General features: G+C 38.3%; 1 protein-coding gene across 6 annotated transcripts in view; it reads right to left on the bottom strand.

Annotated features, from left to right (window-relative positions):
* Nucleotides 1-1,632: 1,632 nt before the first annotated feature.
* The window catches only part of mark3b (MAP/microtubule affinity-regulating kinase 3b), a 47,127-nt gene continuing 25,315 nt past the window's right edge, over nt 1,633-23,444 (bottom strand). For 2 of the 6 annotated variants that reach the window (XM_083562064.1, XM_083562065.1), the window contains exons 4-18: nt 23,286-23,334; nt 20,536-20,601; nt 20,342-20,412; nt 19,376-19,432; nt 16,993-17,229; nt 16,438-16,557; nt 15,048-15,147; nt 13,777-13,889; nt 13,077-13,224; nt 12,761-12,972; nt 12,498-12,601; nt 10,065-10,331; nt 8,009-8,035; nt 5,150-5,194; nt 1,633-3,112 (exon numbers count right to left, since the gene is read on the bottom strand). In XM_083562064.1, the coding sequence (XP_083418190.1) occupies nt 2,767-3,112; nt 5,150-5,194; nt 8,009-8,035; nt 10,065-10,331; nt 12,498-12,601; nt 12,761-12,972; nt 13,077-13,224; nt 13,777-13,889; nt 15,048-15,147; nt 16,438-16,557; nt 16,993-17,229; nt 19,376-19,432; nt 20,342-20,412; nt 20,536-20,601; nt 23,286-23,334 (1,962 nt within the window). In that variant the 3' untranslated portion in view covers nt 1,633-2,766. Of the gene's footprint in view, nt 3,113-3,560; nt 5,195-8,008; nt 8,036-10,064; nt 10,332-12,497; nt 12,602-12,760; nt 12,973-13,076; nt 13,225-13,776; nt 13,890-15,047; nt 15,148-16,437; nt 16,558-16,992; nt 17,230-19,375; nt 19,433-20,341; nt 20,413-20,535; nt 20,602-23,285; nt 23,335-23,444 lie in introns of all 6 variants that reach the window. The other 4 variants (XM_083562066.1, XM_083562067.1, XR_014536861.1 and 1 more) reach the window with 3 other exon arrangements.

Here is a 23,444-nt window from a genome sequence, read left to right on the forward strand (position 1 = left end):
CATTATGATTGATGTGTGTTTTTTAGTTTAAACATGTTTGTAGCTATGTGAGTTTTATTTAGTCACTTTGTATGTTTTGTGTTTTTATTCAGCTCTTGCGGTGCTTTATTTTGGACATTAAAATCCCTAATAAACATCAGTTTCAAGAGAGTAAAGTGTATCTGTTCAGCTGGGTATGCTACAAACCATGTTGGTTCATTAGGTTTATTGACCTCTCGCACAAACTATAGAGAATAGCTCAATGTGTTAAGGCATTGGTTTATCTATCAGCAGGTCCCCACATGGTTGTGGGTTCAAGCCCCAACACAGACAAGGTAAAAAAAAAAAAATTTTTTAATTTCTAATAGTGTGTCTTCTTTGTGACATTTAACTGTAAATCTTTTTGATAATTAAAAAGACCTGTTTAAAAGATTGCTTTTTTCTTTGTCTTTTTTGAAAGACTTGATTGGCCTTCTTTTATTATGAGTTACATTGTAGTGAAGTATGGAAAAGAAGCCATGACACAGACAAGGATAAATTATTATTTTTTTTTTTTATCTAATAATTTGTCTACTTTGTGACATTAAACTGTAAATCTATTTGATAATTAAAAAGACCTGTTTAAAAGATTGCTTTTTTCTTTGTCTTTTTTTGAAAGAATGGTTTGGCCTTCTTTTAATATGAGTTACATGGTATTAAAGTAAGGAAAAGAAGCCATGTTGGTTCATTAGGCTTATTGACTGCTTGCACAAATGGGAGAGAATAGCTCAATGTGTTAAGGCATTGTTTTATCTATCAGCAGGTCCCCACAAGGTTGTGGGTTCAAGCCCCGACACAGACAAGGTAAAAACATTTTTTTTTTTTTAAATCTAATAGTTTGTCCACTTTGTGACATTAAACTGTAAATCTATTTGATAATTAAAAAGACCTGTTTAAAAGATTGCTTTTTTTCTTTGTCTTTTTTGAAAGACTTGTCTGGCCTTCTTTTAAAGAGTTACATTGTAGTGAAGTATGGAAAAGAAGCCATGTTGGTTCATTAGGCTTATTGATTTATTTTCTATTAATTTAATATTTTGTGTGTAAATATGCCTTGAATTGATGAATTGTGCAGATGAATCTTAAAATGTTACTAATGAAAGCGAGAGTGCGGCAACCAATGATCAACTAGTTCTCTAAAATAGATCAAAGGTAAATCTCGTGAACTTTCTTTTAACAAAGCAAAAAACACAATTACAATTTCTGAAAATGGATGCCTAGCACAGTACAGTAAAAAAAAGTGAATCTTGTAAAAAAAAATGACAAAAGGACTTTTGATTCTGCTGGTAATGACATGTTCACTGACATAAATACTTACTTTGGAGAGATGAACTAAAGATTTTAAGAAGTACAGTCTTTTGCATGTAATTCATTGGCTGGTGCTGTTTGCACTTATTTGTTTAAAAAAGTGCACTTACAGGTTTACAAATATTAAAAATGATTTGGAGAAATGCTTCAAAGAAAATGAGAAAAACTGTAACCTCAAAACAAATACAATCCTCCTGCAGCCAACCATTAATACAATGGATAGGGTGAGCATTTTACAACCAACACACACAAAACAATGCACCTTCAGCAATTTAACACTAACAGCGTAAAAAAAATCAAAACATCAGATTTTAGTTTTAAGTGTTTTAATGAAGACACTGATTAACCTTATTCTGTGATGAGTACATTAATTTCCAATAGTTTCCAACTCACAGCCAGATTTAGAAAAAGGGAAAAGTATATCAGTATGCAGCTGTTGCAAAACTAAGGTACACTATTTACATTCCAAAAAAAATAAAAACAGTGCCATTTATTTTTTGTTTTTACACAGATGGGAGTGAATACCGTGGCCTGAAAATGACGACATCGTGACTCAGAAGCCTGACTCCATTTTTTTCCGTCTCATCAGAATACAAACATTTCAACAACTTCCATTGTGTTATAAAAGAAAAAAAAACACTTCATATGGAAATAAATGAAATATTCCCACAGACCAGAAAGTAAAATCTTCCTGCTCTGAATAAGTCTTTTAATTCTTGGAAAATGGTTAGTTAAAGACTCACAATGCATTACAAACATGAGGTTTCGCTAAGGTGCTGTAGCTGAATTCTCCTGGTGGTGACCTCACTAAGCTGCATCTGTCAGCAGATTCCTGGCACCACATTCTAGAAATAAGCAGATCCTGTCCATCACTGGGCGTATAGAACAGTTTAGTCCAACACGTCAAAATCAAATCCTGTCTGGATGTATGAGGAGGAGGAATTGTGTCTACACTGCTAGCAGCAGCTTTAGGGGGGGATTTTGGAGATGCGCATCATTTTTCTGATCTAACACACCACCACACAATGTCCATGGCCATTTTTACTTCGTATAATTAAAAAAAAAAAAAAAAAAAAAAAAGAGAGAGCAGAAGAGAGGGGGAAAATACTGTCACGTTGTCATCCCTGTTTTAAAATGAAGGGTTAACTATAGGCCTATCAGGCACCTAACGCAGTAGTGCATAAATAAAAAGAAAACCACCGATCACCACTTTTTCCATACAGTTTTAGACCATCAGTCACAATGATAGTAATAATAATTATTATTATTATAATAATACCACCTAAGGCATGATTCTATACATTTTATTACACATTTTGGAAAGCGTTCGCTGAAACAATCCTTGAATCTGCTACTTTTTTCAACAGAAAAAAAAAAATATATTTATATGCCTCAGTCTTTTTTTGTCACTTTCACATTTTGATGATTTTTTTTTATTTTTCCCTACAACTTTAACTCGTTGGCAATTTTTGACGCTATGTTCTTGAATGCGATGGACGTTCCTGATATCCGCTTGAAGCGCACGCCGTTGAGAGAGAGCCGGGGCAACTTGCACACCTCCATCTCCCACTGAACGAGGCTCTCAGCATGGCCGTCACCGTGGACGCAGAGCAGCAGGAAGTGTTCGCGTTGCTCATAATCGCAGTTGTTGGCGTCGAGCACCTTGCGGATCTCGCGCATCATGTCGCTCGGCTCCATGGCTGACGTGGTCTTCATGCTCCAGGTGAAGCGCAGGGAACGTGGTTTGGTGTCTTTCTGATCCTCCTTCTGATCCCCGGACACATTCCGACTGCCAGAAAGAGAGAGAAGGGGGGGTATCAAAACTCAGTAAAAGATTTTAAACACGAGATAATCAATTATCAAAGCAGAAAGAGTGATATTGGTGCGATATCACACATACTGTCCTCAGGATAACATAACTGTATATAAGTTCATGCATAGGAGTACAGCATGCAGCAAACAAACTTCAGTCTTGCATGCAAATATATCAGAACAGCTCAGGGGGGAGGGGGGAAATAGAGGAGAGGCACAAACAAAATACCCATCACAGAGATCTGGATATAACAGTCACTCAAGGCAGAGCTGGCGATTCTCTAAACTTTTATTTTTTTGCAAAACATCTGGCCATGTAGTCTACTAAAGGACCTTGAAAGATAATGGTACGTAAAGAAATATGCCTGCACTTTCACCAGATGGTACTTTTTAACTATGCGATTTCGGTGGTAAGGTAAACTCACCCAAGGAACCTGACCAGAAATGATACAGCACTTTAGTGAAACACATGCTGGTTAACTGCAAGACTGAATAGAGGAAAAAGCTCGAAAACCACATTAGTAAGATATAGATACAATGAAGGCATAGCTACTTATGACTTAAAACTCTATTTTAATTAAAAATGAAATGCTGTTTTGTCCAAGAGGTGGCAGCATAATACAGAAATTATTCTCCATTATTTTACTCTACTAACTTATCATATAAACCAGAGCAAATGGCAAACCTGAAAAGAAACCAGAAAGTCAAATATAGCCTGCTGCCACACTGAACGACCCCACAGCAAGATTCACTAGAGTTCACACCTGTTGCATTTTTCCAAACTACACCACAGCTCTATTCTATTTTCAAACAATAATGTCCATATCTGTAACAGTGTCAGTAACAATGAACAATAACAATCAACACCAAGCAGTCAAAAAATGATCAAGGTAATTCTTAAACAGCAATATTTTTATGAAGAATAAATATTAAATACCCAAACTGTTACCACAAAGCTCGAGTCACACAATTGTATAGGATGCCTTTTGTATTAATTTAGCATGAAATTTTCCCGTCACTTGGACTAGAAGACCCATACCTGTTCTAGCATGACAATGCACAAATCCAACTACATAATGATATGCTTCACATGATTTGGAATAGTAGATCTTGAGTGGCCTGCTATAGAGCTCTGATCTCAACTCTTTTGAAAAACCTTTGAGTAAATTGGAACACTGACCCCACTGCTCCCCATTCCTTCTCAACCTACATCAAATCAAATCAGCACCTGATTTGACTAACACTCATGTGACTGAAGGAGCACAAATCTACACAACTACACTATAAAATCTTGTGAACGATGGATATTGTTATAACAGCAAATGAGGACTAAATGTGGAACGCAATGCTCAAAAAGCACATATAAATCTTATGGTCATGTTTCCACAAACTTTTGTCCATATAGCGTATTATAAGTTAACATTATTCACAGTGTGGTGGTTTTTAATGCATCATACAGTGGTTTCTGCATCAGTTAGAAACACGAAACCACGGAGGGTGCGCTAAAAATATAAATAAAACGGAGAGGGTGTGTTCACATTTTATGATAGACACAATGTCCAAATGCATCACCCAAATTACCAAAAAAAAGGAGCTGATGGAATGCAGGGGAAACCTGCAGAACACTTAGAACATCAATGTTTTCCATACATAAAGCCTGCATGATTTCTTCCACAGTAAACACAGTGTCATCTTCTTATACAATTGATATCAATATAGAACAAATAAAAAAGGGGTAAACTAACGGATGCACTTGTGTTTTGGAGCATAATAGTATACAGCCCTTTAAAAATGTCACGAAGTCTGAAACAGAAATAAAGTTGGACACCCATGATTTAACACTGATTCTACATTCATATAGTGGTAGAAGTTGACAACGTGAATCTGCAGAACCGCAGGCCCAAATTCTTGAGAAGAGTTCCAGCTCTGCAAAAGCTGTAGACAGAAAGCATATTGACGGGACTGGGAATAAACTGCATGATGCTAGAGGACCAAACTGGGTGTCCTGTTTTACCTTGAGCCCTCATGTCTGCCATTCCTCTCAAACTCTGCTGGAACTCTTTATTACCAGGACATAAAATGAAAATAGGTCAGAGGTGAAGACATTATTTTATTATTATTTTTTTTTTTATTTTTTTTTTTTTTTAAGAAACGATAGATTGCGACCAATGCAATCAAGTGTTTGCGATAACTTGCAGTGAGTCTGTTACAGCGCTGTGGAGGGATTTTGGTCCACTCATCTATGCAGAATTGTTGTAATTCAGCCACATTGGAGCTGACCGCCTTTTTAAGGTCATGCCACAGCATCTCAATAGGATTCAGGTCAAGACTTTGACTAGGATGATAGACTGAATTACTTTCTCTCTCATTTGTTTCTGAATTTCTTTGGATCTTGGCATGATGTCAGCTTTTGAGTATCCTTTGGTCTACTTTACTTTAACAGGCAGGTCCTATTTAAGAGAGTTCTTGATTGTGAACAGGTGTGGCAGTAATCAGGCCTGAGAGTGGCAGGAGAAATTTAACTCAGGTGTGATAAACCACAGTTTTAACAGGGGGGGCAAACACTTTTTCACACAGGGCCATGTAGTTTTGGATTTTGTTTTCCCTCAATAATCAAAACTTTCATTTAAAAACTGCATGTTGTGTTCACTTTTGTTATCTTTCTTTTACTAATAATTAAATCAGTTTGATGATTATGAAACATTAAAGTGTGACAAACATGCAAAAAAAAAAAAAAAAAAAAAAAAAAAAAAAAGGGGTAGGGGGGTACACACTTTCAAGCCACTGTGTGTATACACACACACACACACACACACACACACACACACACACACACACACACACACACACACACAGTTACACTATAGAGAAAGCAGGGAAATATCAAAGAATCCGAGAAGGCATGTTTTATAAGAGGGGGGAAAAAAAGCTGCCCTGTTTTCACATTCAATTTCCTGTGAGGTATCAGTAAGACATTGCTCATGCACTCAGATGCAGAAAGCGATCATACAACAAGAGGAAGATTCTTTAGCTGTACTTTCTGTAGCCTAAGAATACATTTCCTGACCTAAACAAATAAAACATGGTGTCAGTCATTTCCTCCTTTGGGCAAACCAGGGAACATTAAGAGATTTTATTATTTGTGCACTTGCTCTGAACTGCACAGGGAAAACTCCAACTCCAGCAACTTATTTCAGTACACTTGCCTCTTGTAAATTACTATAAAGAGGAAGGAGAAAAATAAAGTTTTGGACACAAGGTTTAATTAGGAATAAAACACAGTGTATTAAAGCAGATGTAGTGGCCTGGAACACAGCTCACAGCTTCCTTGGATCACTTTTGATAGATACTGAGCACTGCAGACCAGGAAAACCCCATAAGAGCTGCAGTTTTGGAGATGCTCTGACCCAGTTGTCTAGCAGTCACAATTTGGCCCTTGTCAAACTCGCTCAAATTTTTTTCTGCTTTAAACACAAACTTTGAGGACAAAATGTTAATTAGCTGCCTAAAACATCCCTCCCACTAACAGGTGCCATGATTATGAGATAATCAGTGTTATTCACTTCACATGTCATAATGTTATGCCTGGTCGGTGTATAACTTTGATTTTTAATCAGCTCTCAGATTCTATGATGAAAAATAAGAATCATGCATTCAGCTAAAATGCACAAGAGTGCCATACTTTTCAGTATAATTATGAAGATCATTTAGTGATTTTGATTAATACATTTCTCCTTTGAAATTAGTTCTGGTCTGTGGTGCTTCCTTCGGTTTACTTTGAGCTGAAAGTGTTGCATTTTAAATATATTTTCAAACAGATTTCTAAAATTTCAAGCCCTCTCAAGCAGGCCATAATAAAGATTTTACAAACATGTCTCTATAAATCATTGTTAAATCGGTCTACTTCAGCGATATGACTATCAAGCCATCGTTTAAGTTGAAGTCTGCAAACTATGCTGGGCTGCAGTACAGATTTTTATTCTTGATCCGACTAATTGAAGATGGATAATGTAATGTCGAAAAAAGAATGAATCTGTTTGTTTAGAAAGAAAAAAGAGAATTGGCATTTACTCAGTGCAATCAATGCATTATGAAAGGTGGAAAACAAGATCACTGTGGGGATTGACACAAATGGAATCATGTTGAGAGTGGGTGGAGTCTGTGGTCTTTTACAGCGGGGTCTTGGTGAGGAACATTTTGCCCGGGACAGTGTTGGGGGAAAAACTGACAGGGGCGGGTTAAAAAAAGATCTACAGCAGATTCTACAACTATGACAGGATACTGGATAATTAGAGCAGGGACAAAAACAGAAGGGAGATTGGACAATAAAAATGGTACCTGAACTCCTGAAAAAATTGGTCTCAATCGCCACATCTGTCAGCAGCCAAATTTAGCGCCCAGTATGGAGGCCTGAATTATAGAACCAGGAGTTGATCTTCTTAGAGTTTCATAACAAGCAAACTGACTGGGATGATTCCAAACTGAAAACAACCTACGCTTTTTAAATGAAAATTAAGCTTGTGTCATGACACAGTCGCAAATGACTTGTGTGAATTACATCAAAAGAAAACGAGTCCCCACTGTAAAAGAATATGACATTGATAAAGTACAAAATACAAACAAATAGAAAAGCTTAAAAGTTTTGTGCACATTTCCTGTAAAGAGGCATGCACATGTAATTAGTAGATTTTTCTGGTGTGTCGGTTTCTTTCCACCAGGACAGCAGTGATCTCAGGCATGCTTAATCGCACTCCGATTAAAGGCACATGGATCAAGGAGTGAGTATCAGGCAATTAATTCTGCATTTGTTCATTAATTCACACTCTGTTAATGTTAAATCGTGGTCACACTCACGCCGAACTGTGGAGCCTACCTTTTGGTAAACCTGAATGACATGTTTCTATAAAACAAACACACAGTGTAACGAGAAATCAATTATAATCTACAGTTTGAAGGGCAATCATCAGGAAGGGAACAATTATGCAGAATAACTTTTCAATGTATGCCGACAGAAGGAAACAAAGGACAAAGACATTTCTGAAAGAGAAAGAAATGAAGGAAAAAAAAAAGGTTATCAGTATAGGCAAAAGACCACTAGTGCCACTATCTTCCAGATAATAAAGAAACAATTCAACATGCCATATATATATATATATATTACTTCCGAGGCTTGATTGCGTCGTCTTTTTCTCTAGGCTATTGTTTCCTAATTTCTGAAATGATTGTGAAGTGTTAACATACACAATAGGCCATATTCAGAGTCGATCACTAAAATAAATCATATTCTTGATTATACTAAAGTATATTTCAAGGCTCTTCTCTGTTCTGGCACCGAGGTGGTGGAATGAACTTCCCCTAGATGTCCGTACAGCAGAGTCCCTGACTATCTTCAAGCGACGACTGAAGACCTACCTCTTCCTGAAATACTTAAATTAGAACTTTCCAAGTTTGTAGAATTCAAGGGTTATATTTATATTAAGTTTGTAATATAGCATACCAGTGTAGATTTATTCATTACTAGAGACTCAAAAGCACTTTTGTACGTCGCTCTGGATAAGGGCGTCTGCTAAATGCCGCAAATGTAAATGTAAATGTATATTCTGATTGGATTATCAAGTTTATCTTGAATATATGTGGCAAGCATGCAAAAACACTCTAAATCAAATAGTAAAAAAAAAATTTTTTTGCATGTTTCTAGTCCCGTTTTATGTGTTCGGCAAGTTTATAAATTAGAACCCAGAGCAATCCGGAGTTTATCGGGTGGTACCTCAGTAATAACGGTCTGTGGGGAAACAGTGCTACGTGTGTAGTTAAATTAACTAAACGATGCATCGAGGCAAATAATTTTTTGTATTCAAATTACTTAGGGAATCGTTTTAGCCCTATATTCAACCACTTTATGTGCGCTGTTTGGCTTCTTCGCTCCCAAGCCTATCAACATTAAAAGAAAAACTTAGGATTTTAGTTTCACATTGAGTTTAACCACTTTGTCAGGACAAGAAAAGAGAAAAGAAAGTAGGCATTATATAGCAGTGATTATTCCAGAAAGTTTGTATTTCACTTAATAGCTTCTATTCCATTATATTGCTATCCATGTTCTGTCTAATCTAATAGCTTTTTTCCCTATATAATAAGGTTTGTAATGAAAGTGATCAGCACACCAAGTTTGCATTTCTCATCATTAACATATTTCAAAACTGGAAGGTCTCCACAGAGGTGTGAGAAGTAGTTTTGATTTCTCTACACTTTGGTTACTTTTGCATACCAGCAGAACAGTGTTATTATTCACAAGCTTGATACCTACTGAAGCATTCAAGCACACATTGGCAGCCTACCATTAAAAATACTAACGAGCTGCTGAGAGAGTAACTGCTGAAGTAGCACACTTAGTGTGGAAAAAATGTTAGAATTAGGCTAGAGTAAAAAGAAAACATGCATGTTGCTTCACATGAAAAGTTCTAGCACCCGCTAAGAAAAAAGGCACTTTATAATCTGATAAACAGGAAGTTTAGTTGTACAATAACCGTTACTACGTGGCTTGCTTTTTTTGCATGAGCTTGCACAAAGACAGCATCACAAGAAGGGAAGAAAACAGCTATATTTCTAGGGTTAAGTGAGATCACCAGCGTTGGGTCGTTGGGATATTTACTTTCATGAGTAAAAAAATAAAATAAAATAAAAAAGAACCATCTATTCCACTGCTTACTAAATTTATCAACCCATGAAAAAAGGTTAGCTGTCAGTTCACCAATGGTCTGAAAAAAGTGAAGTATTTTGAGTAAAAAGTAGCAAATTGTGTGCCATGTCTCTCAACTTTAAAAGTGTCCAATAAAATACAGCTAGGAGCAAATTCCTTGTGTGTGCTAACACACTTGGCCAATAAACCTGTAAAAAAATGTTAATGGTGTAAAGTGTTGTGCTTTGCATACCTGCGTGTGAGCTTGGAGGTGAGCTTGGTGAACAGGTTGGTTGAGCCACGGCTGCGTGACTGCGAGAGCGGTGTTGCATCGTGAGAAAGGGTGGGCGAGGCGGGAGGTCCGTTGTACGTGGCAGTACGCCGCTCTCTTAGCTGGCCGCCGTGGAAGGTGCTGCGGCTCGCTGTGCCTCGGGGGAAACGTAGGCGGTCTGGTGGTGTGGCGCTGCTGATGCTGTGAGTGGAGGCTCCAGGGTTTCGCTGCGAAGAGACCGTGGTTGTGCTAAAGAGAAGAAATATGGGGTCAAAGTTCATGAGGGGAATTATTCTAGAAAAACTTTCAATACAATGTCAATATTCGAGCTCCAAACCTGTAACACAATGATCAGACACTGACATTCTCCTAGTAATCAGTGTTGAACAAGACAAGTGTGATGTCTCACACACACACACACACACACACACACACACACACACACACACACACACACACACACACACACTGATACCATAAAATCAATGTGTAACAGATTTAAGGAGGGGGGGGGGGGTAATTTAAATCTGACGGATCTTATCCGAATCAGAAGTGTGGAAGATTTCTATGTTAATATCATGTTACACATTTGTTGATTTAGATGTTTACACACACTGTCAAGCTTTATGTATTAGACTTATAATATTAATTTTACCTACGCGACATTAACAAAATTAACTTCCACTACATGTAGTTGGGTTACACATGGGACAGTTTGAGCACACAGAGGAGAAAAGGACCATCTCAGAGACACTTTGATTGATTAGTCAATACCAGTGGGTGGGGAAGTGGGAGGGCTGTGTGGCAGGGATGAGTGGCAGGTGGCAAGCACTAAAACAGTGTTATGAATCAGTAGCGAGGTCAGCGGGCATTAGAGGGGATGGACTCATGGTGCGGGTTAGTGAGTCAGATGCCAAGCTCGTCTTTACTTGGGCCTGAAGAGTTCGGTGAGGCCGTCACTAGGGGGCAGTGTAGAGCGAAAGGTGTGGCCTGAAGCCGAAACTGGCGTGGCTTTGTGGTGCCTCAGATGGACCGAGGCAGACGAAGCAGTGAGAGCAGCAGCATATGGAGACGGACTCGCAGCGGCACACGCTGACATTTCACTCAGGCTGGCCAAGCAGCAGCAGAAAACAATGTGCATTTGATACAAAATCAGCAACAATGATGGATAATTGAGCAAGAGGAATGCAAAAAGTGGAGAAAAAAAAGTATTGCACACTTTTAGCATTCTTGTTCCTTTGTTGTGTTGGAAGCAGCATGTATTTTGGCTAGTGCAGTTAAGCCTGGTGTAAAAGCCAGACATTATTTTTTTTGCAGCTATCACTAGCAGTAGTACAGTGCAAACAGACCTAGAAGCTGGAACAAATAAATGAATAGAAGGATGGCTGCTTTGACTACAGCTCCAGAAAAAGAAATGACATGTTAGTTAGAAAAATATTAGGGCTTCGATTTGAATGCAGCTCATTATACTGCACAAAAGGAGAAAAAAAAATAATTCAGTTCACTGGGGACATGTGTAATAATCTGCTCCGTGGTAAAATGCAGAGAGATGCTCACTCGTTCATTTCTAGAAATCTAAACATGTATTATATATGCCCTTTGTAGCTGTCATAATAATACCCCTTTCAGGCTCACATTCTTCAGGCTGATTCCATTTTCTTTTGCTAATACGATGCAGGTAGTATGGAAATAAAATTATATAACCCACACAAAAAAAAAAAAGAAATGCCTCCAAAGCATTCATCTGTATGATCTACAAAGTGGATACACATGCTTGGTGACTAAATATGGAAGCAAGAGCTTTTTCTCCCCAACTCAAGAGGCCGCATCTGCATCTAATCACTGACGTGTCTGTCTGTAAAGGACTACACAACTGATGAGTGCAGAGCTGTTCCAAAAATGAAATGAGGAGCATCTGCAAATTATCGACTTACTCCAGGTCACCCAGGTAAATGACTTCCTATCTGCATGGGACTTTTTCATTTGGCTTAATTTAACTAAGTAAGAAGCAACCTATTAAACCTGGACTCATGTGAGCTTCTTAGATTCATACTGAATAAATAATCAAGTTTACAGCTACAAAGAGAATTACTGCCAGGAGTGAGCACCTCTTTTCAATGAATAATAGAAATAGAAAGAAACTACTCATATCTTTAGGGAGAAAAATGTAAACACAGAAAAAAAGAAGAAATAAACAAATAAGGTAAAAAAGTAAAGAAATGGACAGAATATAAAACACTGTAGAAGCCCTAAAAGAAAATGCAAAACCAATGACGCCCCCCTTCTTCTCCCTCTCCTCAGGAGACTTTTTGATATTTAGTGAGCTCTGTCTCTCTGTGATTGATGGGTGCATTGTTGTACATTATGTTTAAAAGGCGTCTTGGCTCCTGACGATTCAAAAAGTGTTGAGCTCACCTGTTTTCTTTGCCATTCTGGATGACAGTGTGTCTGTCCCCGGCGTTGCGTTCGCTACAAACATATGTATTTCGTCTGGTCATCCCCCCCGACACAGAATTACTCTGTGGGAAAAATCAGCATTTAAATGCAGAGACTGCAAATTCAACTAGTATTCTTAGTATTAAGGGTAAAAGTTGAGTTGGCAAAACCTTTTCGGAAAAGCTCAAATTCATTTAGAAAATAAAATAAAAAAGATGCAATTTCAGAAGTTGGTAACTTACCCCTGGGGCAGTGGAGGCTTTCTTCCGGTCAGGAATGTCAGCCTTGTTTGGGTTGTTGGCATTGCCCAGCAAGGGGCTTGGGGGTGCCATGCCACGGCTCCCAGAAGAGCTGGACTTGCGAGGCTGAGCACTGCTTTCCTCTTTGTGCTCATTTTCTGCTGCGGTGGTCTGGCTCCTCTTGGGGTAACCCGCAGAGGGAATGGCTGGACCAGCTGTGTGGACAGACACAGAACCGAATAGGAGACAGAGCTTAGGGAACTTATTAACAGTGATTTCAATCTCTATATTCTCAATCGGACACATCCTTGGCACTCACCCTGGTCACTGTAGCGCCGCTGTTTCTGGTTAGAGGTGCTCCTCTGGACTTTGAGGTGAGAAGGTGACTGGCCATTGTTGTGCTCACTGTTGGGCCTAACTTTGGTCAGTGACAAGTTGCTGCTGGAACTGGAATCAGCAGCATCCAGCTAAGACAGCACAAGTAACAACAACAAAAAACAGACAACAAATGCTTTTATTTATTGACATTAAACAACAAGCGCCTTCTTGTTCAGGCAGACAGCTGTTCTTTTAAGCATCAAACTTCTAGACACGTTAAATGTAAATAAATAATAAGCTGAGCATTGAGACAAAGCGAAGCAATGCTTTTCTGGACTTTTGGTTCCACTTCTGTCTAGCCATGCGACAAGTCATGTGTCACATGATTTAAATGCCCCAAAATACATTTATACTGTAATGATATTACATACAGTTACTTCATTAGAAACAACAGAACCCAAACAAAATATCAGATTTCCAGTTTAACATATGGAACTGAGGAAAAGCTAATCAAGCAGCAGGCCTGTAGCAGGTCTGTATTTCACCAAGCCTTATTGTAAAATGGCAAAACTCCTGCTAGTTTTGTTCATATCTGAAAACACAGACCTCAATGGTCTTAAAAACCATACGGCTATACAAAGTTGTCTCAAATACACATACAAGTTAGGAAGCACTAAGCCCATCTTAGCTCATCTACTCACCTCTGTAGGCTTTCTACCCAACAGCAGGTAGGTTGCTGTGATCTCATCATACTTCATCCTAGTCAGAGACTCATTGATTTCTTCACGAGAGTATCCCATTCCGACCATTATATCTGCAAAGAAATGCATCAAACATCAGAGGTTAGTGGAGCAGAATACCTACTAGACAGGTTTTAATATATGTGTCAAACATGAAACATGATGCATGCCTTCATAGAAAAATCATCAGCGACTGAGCAGCACAAAGTTTCTAGCACTCATCTCTTCAGAAAAAATAATTATGTGTTTAAAATCTTTTTATGTGGAGTGTCCCCTGTTTAATTTGTGACCGTTTGTGAGCATTTCCCCACTGGAACAATGACAAATCTGACTATAATTTGAACAATCAGAATCAATAGTACTATAATATAAGGCAAGAAATAGCATACCATGTTACATGAATGACACAGTATTTGCCATGATACAGCAAAGTTGCACTTTTTTTTTAAATGATGTACTTTTATGAATGCACATAGGTGCAATTACTGACAAAAGCACAGCACAAACAGCCACATGCTTCTGTTATATAGAGAGAAATCCAATCCGATTTAAAATACCACAGATGTTTGTTTTTTTTATGGTTCATTTTGATCATGTTTTCTCAAATTATCTGGATTTCATTTCTCAATTCCCTAAACTAACAGAAAACAGTTATTTGAGATGACCCACTGGACCTAGAATGTAATAATCCTAGAAAATGGATAGATTCGGATCTATTGATGGTGTGTTTGAAGGGCAGGCTGCCCAGAGTAGCAGTGGAAAGTACAGAGTCTGCCTAAGCTCCATCGACCCCTCCATCACTGAGCCTCAGAGGCACATTAAACGCCATCAGCCTCATGCTGAGGAAATCATTCCAGGCTAACGCTTTGATTTAGACGAAGGCAAAATACAGACATGACGCAAGCACACAGACACATACAAACAGAAACAGATTGTGGTTTATTTGACACAGCACTTTCTTGCCTGAACTGCAAACCTAAATACACTCTCAAATCCTCCTGTTTTCCCAACGGCCTAAAATAATTGGCATTATTTATTAACGGGTTTAAAAGCATGTTTTTTAAGGGATATTCTCAATTCAGATAACCTACAGCACACTTTCCAGTGAATAATACACCACCATTCTGCTACAAAAAGAGAACTAACTTTACAGATCAGACACAGTATTACTTCCACTTCTCTGTTTACAACACTAATGCGATCACAAAACCCCATGGTGTCTGGTGTTGTACCTATTCTTTTGTGGTCTGTGATGTCGAGCTCTGGCTCCACAAAAGGCTTGAGTTCTTCCTCCTCAAAGCCAGCGTTGATCCATCGGTCCTTCATGATTTGCTGAAGCAGAAGGACAGAGTTGTATGACCGTTCATATACAGCTTTTGAGGTTAAGTAATAGGAAATTTAAAATGATTCAGAAGATAGGATGTTGAAAAAAGAACAAATAAACATGACAGGAAATTATTTCAATCTTACTGCATACAAATATGTAGAATATATACACTATGTGGAGAAATATTTGTGGGCACATGACCTCAAGATTTGTACGAGTTTATTAAACAGTCCAATACACATTTAATTCCTTTTTTGCTGTTATAATAACCCCCACTCTTGTGGGAAGATGCTCCAGTAGATTTTTGGAGTGTGCTTAAGTGTAGTCTGCATTCATAACAAAGGTGTTTAATAAGGTTGAAATCAAAGCTCTACAGCAGGCCACTCGAGGTCTTCAATCCAATCCATGTAAAGCGTCTTATCTTTATTTAGGCTGCTTTCTGTCCAGAAGCATTGAAATGCTGGAACAGCTTTGGGTCTCCCAGTTCAAGTAAAGGAAAAAATCTATGCTACCTTATCCAAAGACTATATGTGTCCAATGTCCACATATGCCTGGAAAAGACAGGTGACCTATTTGTTTTCTTTTCATTTATTCTTTCAGATCTATTTTGCCAATAACTTGGGTTAGAGATTATGCAGTACAATCAGCTGAGTGCAAAGCACAGTACTTAACTTAACTTTGATTGCAAAGAATGAAATTCCAAGAATTCAAAGGGGGGGAAAAGAAAAGCTGTATAAAATAAACTGCTGACTACATGTGTCTTGCGGATATTTAGTACTACATACCTTTATATAGCACATTTCTACAGTGTACATTACTGTATATCTCATATCCTCCATAGGCCATGCAATATTTAATATAGGTGATGGTCAATTGGACAAAAACCCTGTAGCTAAGCTTTAGTGTTGGTGAAAAGCTTAAAGCATTAGACCCTTGCAGAGTTGAGTGATGCTAAGTGGGAAATCCTAAATTATTCAGAACTTAAGATGATGACGTTTGGTTTAATATAGTATAGCAGTTCTGTATTGAGCTTGCCACACGCCTGCTGCACTAGAGACCACAGCAGTGTCAGCTGAATATATTTTTGTGACACTGCATGTTCCTTTGAATCGGAACCTCGATCCGGTTGGGCCATTCTAGACGCAAATTTGATTTGGACCACTTATTACGAGCAAGCTCCCACTGGCTTTTATAATGTGGTGTGAAGGTCAAGGAGCCTTTTTATAGGGTTTAGATTAGGAGGATAACGTTAATCAAGCCCTTTTTCCACATTACATGTTCCTGTTTTCTCTCACCTGAAGTGTACCCCGCTTGATAGGATTGAGCACCAGGAAGCGCTTGAGAAGGTTTTCACAGTCTGTCGACATGTAGAAGGGAATGCGATACTTCCCCCTTAGTACTCGTTCCCGCAGCTCCTGCATCAATCAGCACAATACAGACACAGGAAACGGGAACTTTAAACAACTAGCTGAGGAAGTGGCATTGACAATCTGAACAAGTTTTAGCTGGTTACCGAGAACAAACATCTTAGTCTACAGCTGATTTACAATGTGCATACATGAGATGCCGTCTCTGTGTACTCTTAAGTAATCATTTGACAATCTGTAGTAATATTGCTCAATCGTATTTCTATTATGAATTCAAACAAGGAATGTTGCTTGTAGTCAGTTTAACAAATCGCTTTTGTTGATGAGAATGGTGGAACATTGTTAAGTTAACAAACCTTATTCGATGTCATGTCAATTCAACAACAAGCTGAATGTGTTTGTATGGTTAATTGTCCTGGCAAAACTACTATATAAACCAATTTTGGCACGAATTTTGGTAACTCATTAGGCCGACATACTAACCTTCAAATTCTGGCCATCAAAAGGCAGCGAACCACTGACTAGCGTGTAAAGAATGACTCCGAGACTCCAGACATCCACCTCTGGTCCATCGTACTTCTTTCCCTGAAAGAGCTCGGGAGCGGCATATGGCGGGCTGCCGCAGAACGTGTCCAGCTTGTTGCCCATCGTAAACTCGTTACTGAAGCCAAAGTCTGCTATTTTAATGTTCATATCTGCATCTAGCAGCAGATTCTCTGCCTAAAAGTGGGAGAGTAAACAACAAAGATGATGAGCAAGGCATGCTCCAACAAACCCCGAGCACAGCAGATTTCAATTAATCAGAAATATTATTTTCAAAGATTTTACAACGAAGAACAAATACAAACATTGCAAAAAAATAGGAAGCAGGACATTATTATATATGCATCATTTGCCAGAGCATCCACAGGGCAAAATAAAGGCAAAATAAAGAGAGAATAGATGGCAACAAATGAGGTTTTCTCCATGCTCCTGAAATGGTTTTAAGATCTCATGCATCATTTAAAATGCAGGGTAAAAGAGCACAGAGACTTGAAGGTGAAATGGGCAACCGAGCACTCACGATTCCTCCATGTCTCTTAGCAACTACCCCACTGACGTCTGTAGTGCATGCACTGTCCACCATTTATTCCAACAAGATTGATTTTTCGCCCATTATTGCGAAAAATAACTGCCAACAAAAGTGAGTACATCCTAAGTGAACATGTCAAAACTGTTTCCAAAGTGTCAATATTTTGTGTGAGCGCCATTGTTATCTAGCACTGCCTTTAACCTTCCTGGGTATGAAAGTCACCGGAGCCTCACAGGTTGTTGCTGGGATCCTCTTCCATTTATCCATAATAACATCCCGTAGCTGCTGGATGTTATACACATGGAGCTTCTCCACCTTCCGCTCAAGGATGCCCCACAGGTGCTCAACAGAGCTTAGGTCTGGAGACATACTTGGCCACTCCATCACCTCTCAGCAGTTGTCATCTTGGCGGTTCTGCCCAGTTTCTGAAGTGAGGGCATCATGTTCCGCTTCAGAATGTCACAGTACATGTTGGAATCCATGTTTCCCCTCAATGAACCGTAGCTCCCCAGTACTAGCAGCACTCATGCAGCCCCAGACCATGATGCTACCACCACAGTGATTAATTGTAGGCAAGACCATTTTCTAGGTACTTCTCACCAGGGCCTTACCACACAGGCTGAAAACCATCTAAACCAAATAAGTTTTTCTTCGTCTCATAAGACCACAGGACGTGGTTCCAATAATTCATGCTCTTCGACAGGTTGTCTTCAGCAAGCTGTTTGCGGGCTTTCTTGTGAGCCAAATTCAGAAGAGGCTTCCTACTGGGATGACGGCCATGAAAACCGACTTGTTGCAGTGTGTGACATATGGTCTGATCACTGACGAGCGAATCTGCAACCTCTAAAGCAATTCTGGCAGCACTCATGCATCCGTTTTTGAAACCAGCTTCTGCACCTGATGCACCACTCAAGGAGTCAACTTCTATAATAAACCCTTGCGAGGCCTGTTCTGAGTGGAAACCGTTTTGGAAAACCTCTGTATGACCCTGACCACTGTACAGTAACTCAGTTTCAGGGTGTTACAGTATTACTTCTTATATCCTCTGCATCTTTGTGAAGAGCAACAATTCTAATTATTAAATCCTCAGTGATTCTTTGCCATGAGGTGCCATGTTGAACATCCAGTGGTCACTATGAGAGAATTGTTCTCAAAGAACAAATTATAACCGCTCTTAAACAAGACACAAATTTGTATGGTGCGGTCAAGCAGACAACAACATCAACATAATGAATAGGACGTGTGGCTTTGCATGGTTACATGACATACAGCTGTTATCACTCAGGGTGTGCTCACTTTTGTTGCCAGTTATTTTGACAATAATAGCTGTATGTTGAGTTCTTTTAAGTGAACAGTAAAGGTTTCTTTTTCACAAGAAAATGCTATAAATAGTAAAATGGACAACCTACCCTACAATTCCATGCTGAAAAAACAAATGCACTAATTACATTTTTTTGTGACTGTTCACTTTTTGGTAACTGTGTTGTCAGTGGCAACGAATCTCAATGGCAAATTTTATTCACTTGATTTTACATTTACATATCATTCTGTGTGCTGGAAGCTACAAACTGACAAAAGGATGTTGATTATAGATAATAATAAAAAAAAAAACTATAATAAAAAGCCATAAGAAATTTTAAGCACGAATATTCACATCATTTATTTGCCACTTGAACATTTAGCTGCCTTTGGGGGGGTTCACTGGTACAGTAGCCTAACTGTAGGTAGAGTCTGGCCTAACAGAGACGGTGAAGCTCCACTAATTTACACACAGCACCAGTGTTCTGCTCTTACCTTGAGGTCTCTGTGCACAATGTGTTTTTGATGGCAGTACTGTACAGCTGATACAATCTAAAGGAGAGAAGGAAAGAAAAAAAAAAAAAAAACATGTTTTGCAATCAAGGTGGAGCACACTAGGACAAATCGAATGACCCACGATGTGGAGTGGTGTGTGAAAGTCAAATTAGTCACATCGACAGCTTTGGCCGCGTTTTCCCAGAATCGCATTGATTAAAAGTGGGACATGTGTCTGGCTGCCACAATATGGCCTGCAGTGAACGAGGAGATGAAAGATCACTGGTTTGATCATTTTGTTGTTGTTTGTTGTGTTATTTACCTTCTGATGCAAAAATAAGGATGCAGGATCACATATACGTAATTTCAGATAATGTTTTATTCTTAGTAAAAAATATTGTACTAAAATAAAAGATAGAAGAAAACCAGAAACACAGAAACACTAATATATCAAAGAAGAAGCAAAAAGTCAATTATTATTATTCTTGTTTATATAAATATTTTGAATTCCAGAGAATACATGTTAATCTTCTACCCAATTAGTGCCACAGTAAATGGAACACATTAAGTGCATATTTGACATGGATTGCGGTCTTAAAAACAGGCAACTCTTCAGCTTGGTACCATGTTTTCCATCTTATCTGACTGGCAAAGGATTCGGACACATCCATGTGGTGCTGTAATGTGCCGAATGCTACATCCTGACCCAAATAGGCCAGTCTCCTAGCAGCTGCAGCACAAACACACTGAGCATTGAGAGGAGGAGGATATGGAGAAGGAGACCCTGGATATTAAAAAAAAACATGCTCTAGCCCACCACATGGGGTTATGAGACCAGCTGATTGCAATTCCATCATAACTGGCACCATATTTTACTATAGCAATATTGGCTATAATTTACAGGTTGCCATGACACCTTTGAAAATGGAGGTTTTATACTGTTTCGAGCACACTGCAGTACTATACCTGTCTAAATTTAGCCCTGGCCTCCTTCTCCTTCATCCGGCCATGAGCTACGAGGTAGTCAAACACCTCCCCTGCAAAGGAAAACACACCACATTACACAGCACGTATTCGTTCAACAGTGCAATCCCGATAACAGAGGACAATGAGATTACAATAAAGAATCAAACTAGTAACAAAATATTACTTGTTCTCACCTCCACTGGCATACTCCATCACCAGATAAAGGGTTTTCTCTGTTTCTATGACCTCAAACAACTTAACTAAAGGATGGAGAAAAAGAGAAGGAGACAAAACAGATATAAAAAACCCAAAAGAAATCGTTAAGTACAGATTTGTTAGGTCTACAGGTTCATTACATAGCAGTCCAGAGACAATGGTCAATCTCCATGGTGAGTTCTTTGTTATTAGTAAAGCTGTAAACTTATGTTGTGTCACTAATGATGTATGATGATTTTAAAAAATGTCTTGTGACTTAATTATTTATCACTGTTATAACAGAATTTATATCAGATTCCAAATTCATGAACATTTCTAAACTATGGGATGTGCTTTTGGAGGGAATTAATGAAATGAAGGTGACTGACGCCACATTGTTGCGATTATTGACCACCAATCGCAAGACTTGATATTTTCCCCCCATTCTTTTATAAACCCTTTACTTATGTATAATCATTAATAGATAAATCCTGTATAAATATTGTAATTTACTGACTGAAAAAGAGAAAGGAAGCTCTTTGGTATGCACCCAACACACTATATTTATTTCACCATAACATATTCAACCCGAACCTTAATAAAATCAAATCATGACTGTGCAGCTATACTGCCACCTACACTTGACATATCTTGCACCCTTAACCACTTCCTGTTCTCCTTTGTTAATGCAATGCCAACAACGAAATGTTGCCAGTGCAGTTTGCTTTTTTGTTCCACCAAAGAAAAGTAGGTCATTGCTGTGGAAGGAGAAAACATGTGACCAAACACAATAACCCCACTGATGCCAAAGACGACACTACCCCAGGCCAGATTCAGTGATACTCATTTTGTTTTTTGTGTGTGTGTGTGTGTGTGTGTGTGTGTGTGTGTGTGTGTGTGTGTGTGTGTGTGTGTGTGCGTGCGCGCGCATGCTCAGCCCATAGCAGAATGCTGCAGGTGACAATGTGTGCAATCAGAGTGATGTCATGATATCTGTACTTTTGATCCTTCCAGATTCTTAGAAAGCTCAGACAGAGTTAGGAGTTCAAACACTGTAGTCCAACTAAAAAACCCAAGTAGGTGTTTTTTTTTTTTTTTTTTTGCTTGGTCGACATAAAATTTAGGTAAAAAGGATAAATTATTACAAAAGCCTCAATCAAGTGACCCCTTCACCCATATCTTTTTAGTTTCCATAAAAGCAAATCATTACTCATTTCTCAAACAGTGTATTAGGAGTTGTTTGTGTGATCCCCTGTAGGTGATGCATGTTTTTATAAGGACGTTTTTTTTGCACTAATTAGTGAAAACCACTGAGTACATGCTTAGTCCTTTTACCTTTAGAAGGCTTAATCTGACTTCATGTTTGCAAGGACATCTGTCTGTTCAACTGTGGTGTTCTGACCAAAAGTCAAACACTCAATGGTCTAATATGTGTGCATTTGTTCTCTCAGGGAATAGTGCATATGCATGCTTACGGATGAAATTCTTTTACTTATGCATAAAAATTGTATGCGCACACAAATATGCAAAAATGTACAGTGCATCTGGAATGTATTCACAGCGCTTCACTTTTTTCACATTTGGCCATGTTACAGTCTTATTCCAAAACAAACAAACAATACCCCATAATGACAATATGAAAGAGGTTAGTTTGAAATCTTTCAAATTGATTGGGGGAAAAAAATTAATTACACAAATATCTGTACTTTAGACTTCTTACATTATTAAAACATTGTTACTTTAGTCTTAATCTATTTGGTGACATGGTAAATAATTTTTCTTTACATTGTGTGCAGTTCTCAGCCCATCAACCGATTTCTTGTCATTGTCGGCTTTTTTAATCTACCACTGGTGTATAATTTCTTGGATCTCACAGGTGTAGGTTAGTTAATGAAGCTAACAATGAGCAGGACACAAGGCAAGAGAAGTATAGGGTTATTGTGAATGAGACAGAGAGAGTCAGTGATGTAAACATTCCTGATCACCTGATCATCATCTTTTCTCTGCTTGTGTTCTATATGATGGTTGTTCAGTCTGGATACATTCATTAGGTAACAACATTTGAAATTCCTTTGTATTAATATAAATATGATGTAAGGTTACTAGCGTGGAACTAAAAAAAACTAAATCTAGTAGTAGTAATGTCTATTTTTTACTCAAGTTTTCAGATTTTAGAGCCCAAACTTCTTTACTTTAACTTGAGCGAAAAAGTGTAGTCAGTACTAAAACTCCCCTGAGGACTCTGTTTCTTCTTCTGTTTGTAATCAGTGTAGAAAATGATTTTGCTGTAGAGCAAGAATTTACTTAATTTGTTCATTGTAGCGAGAGAGAAAAAATAATGAGTGTGTGTGGGATGAAGTTATTATTAATTAGTTTTCCTCCTCCTCCTCACACTGTGAAGTAAACGGTCTTAAACACATGATCTCTTACTCATTCATGGTGTTCTATCTGAGCTGACCAAACTCACATAGCCAGAACATACTGCATATAGAAATGCATTAAAAATTGGTAGGCATGGCAGAGATTCCCATACACACAGTAACACTTAAACTAGGGAAACCCTATAAAGTCATGATAGAGATGAAAGCCTACTCTGAAAGTTATTTATAATTTATATAATTATGTAAAATATAATTTATAGCTATCGTTACATAGCAGCAAATCAATATTTACACTGTATAACAAACTATATCATCATAGGTACATGGTGTATAAATGTGTGAGAAATGAGATTTTATCAGAAACTCACCAATATTTGGATGGTTCAGAATCTTCATTATTCTCACTTCTCGGAAGAGCTTCAAATCAAGAAAGAGAGGAAAAGGTCAATTAGAACAACACGTATATGCTGGTCTCTACACCCCTCACACACGTTTAATAACCACTCCACAACTCCTTAGTGATGGCT

Source organism: Silurus aristotelis (genome assembly GCF_946808225.1).
Source record: "Silurus aristotelis genome assembly, chromosome: 15".
In the NCBI taxonomy this organism is placed as follows: domain Eukaryota; kingdom Metazoa; phylum Chordata; class Actinopteri; order Siluriformes; family Siluridae; genus Silurus; species Silurus aristotelis.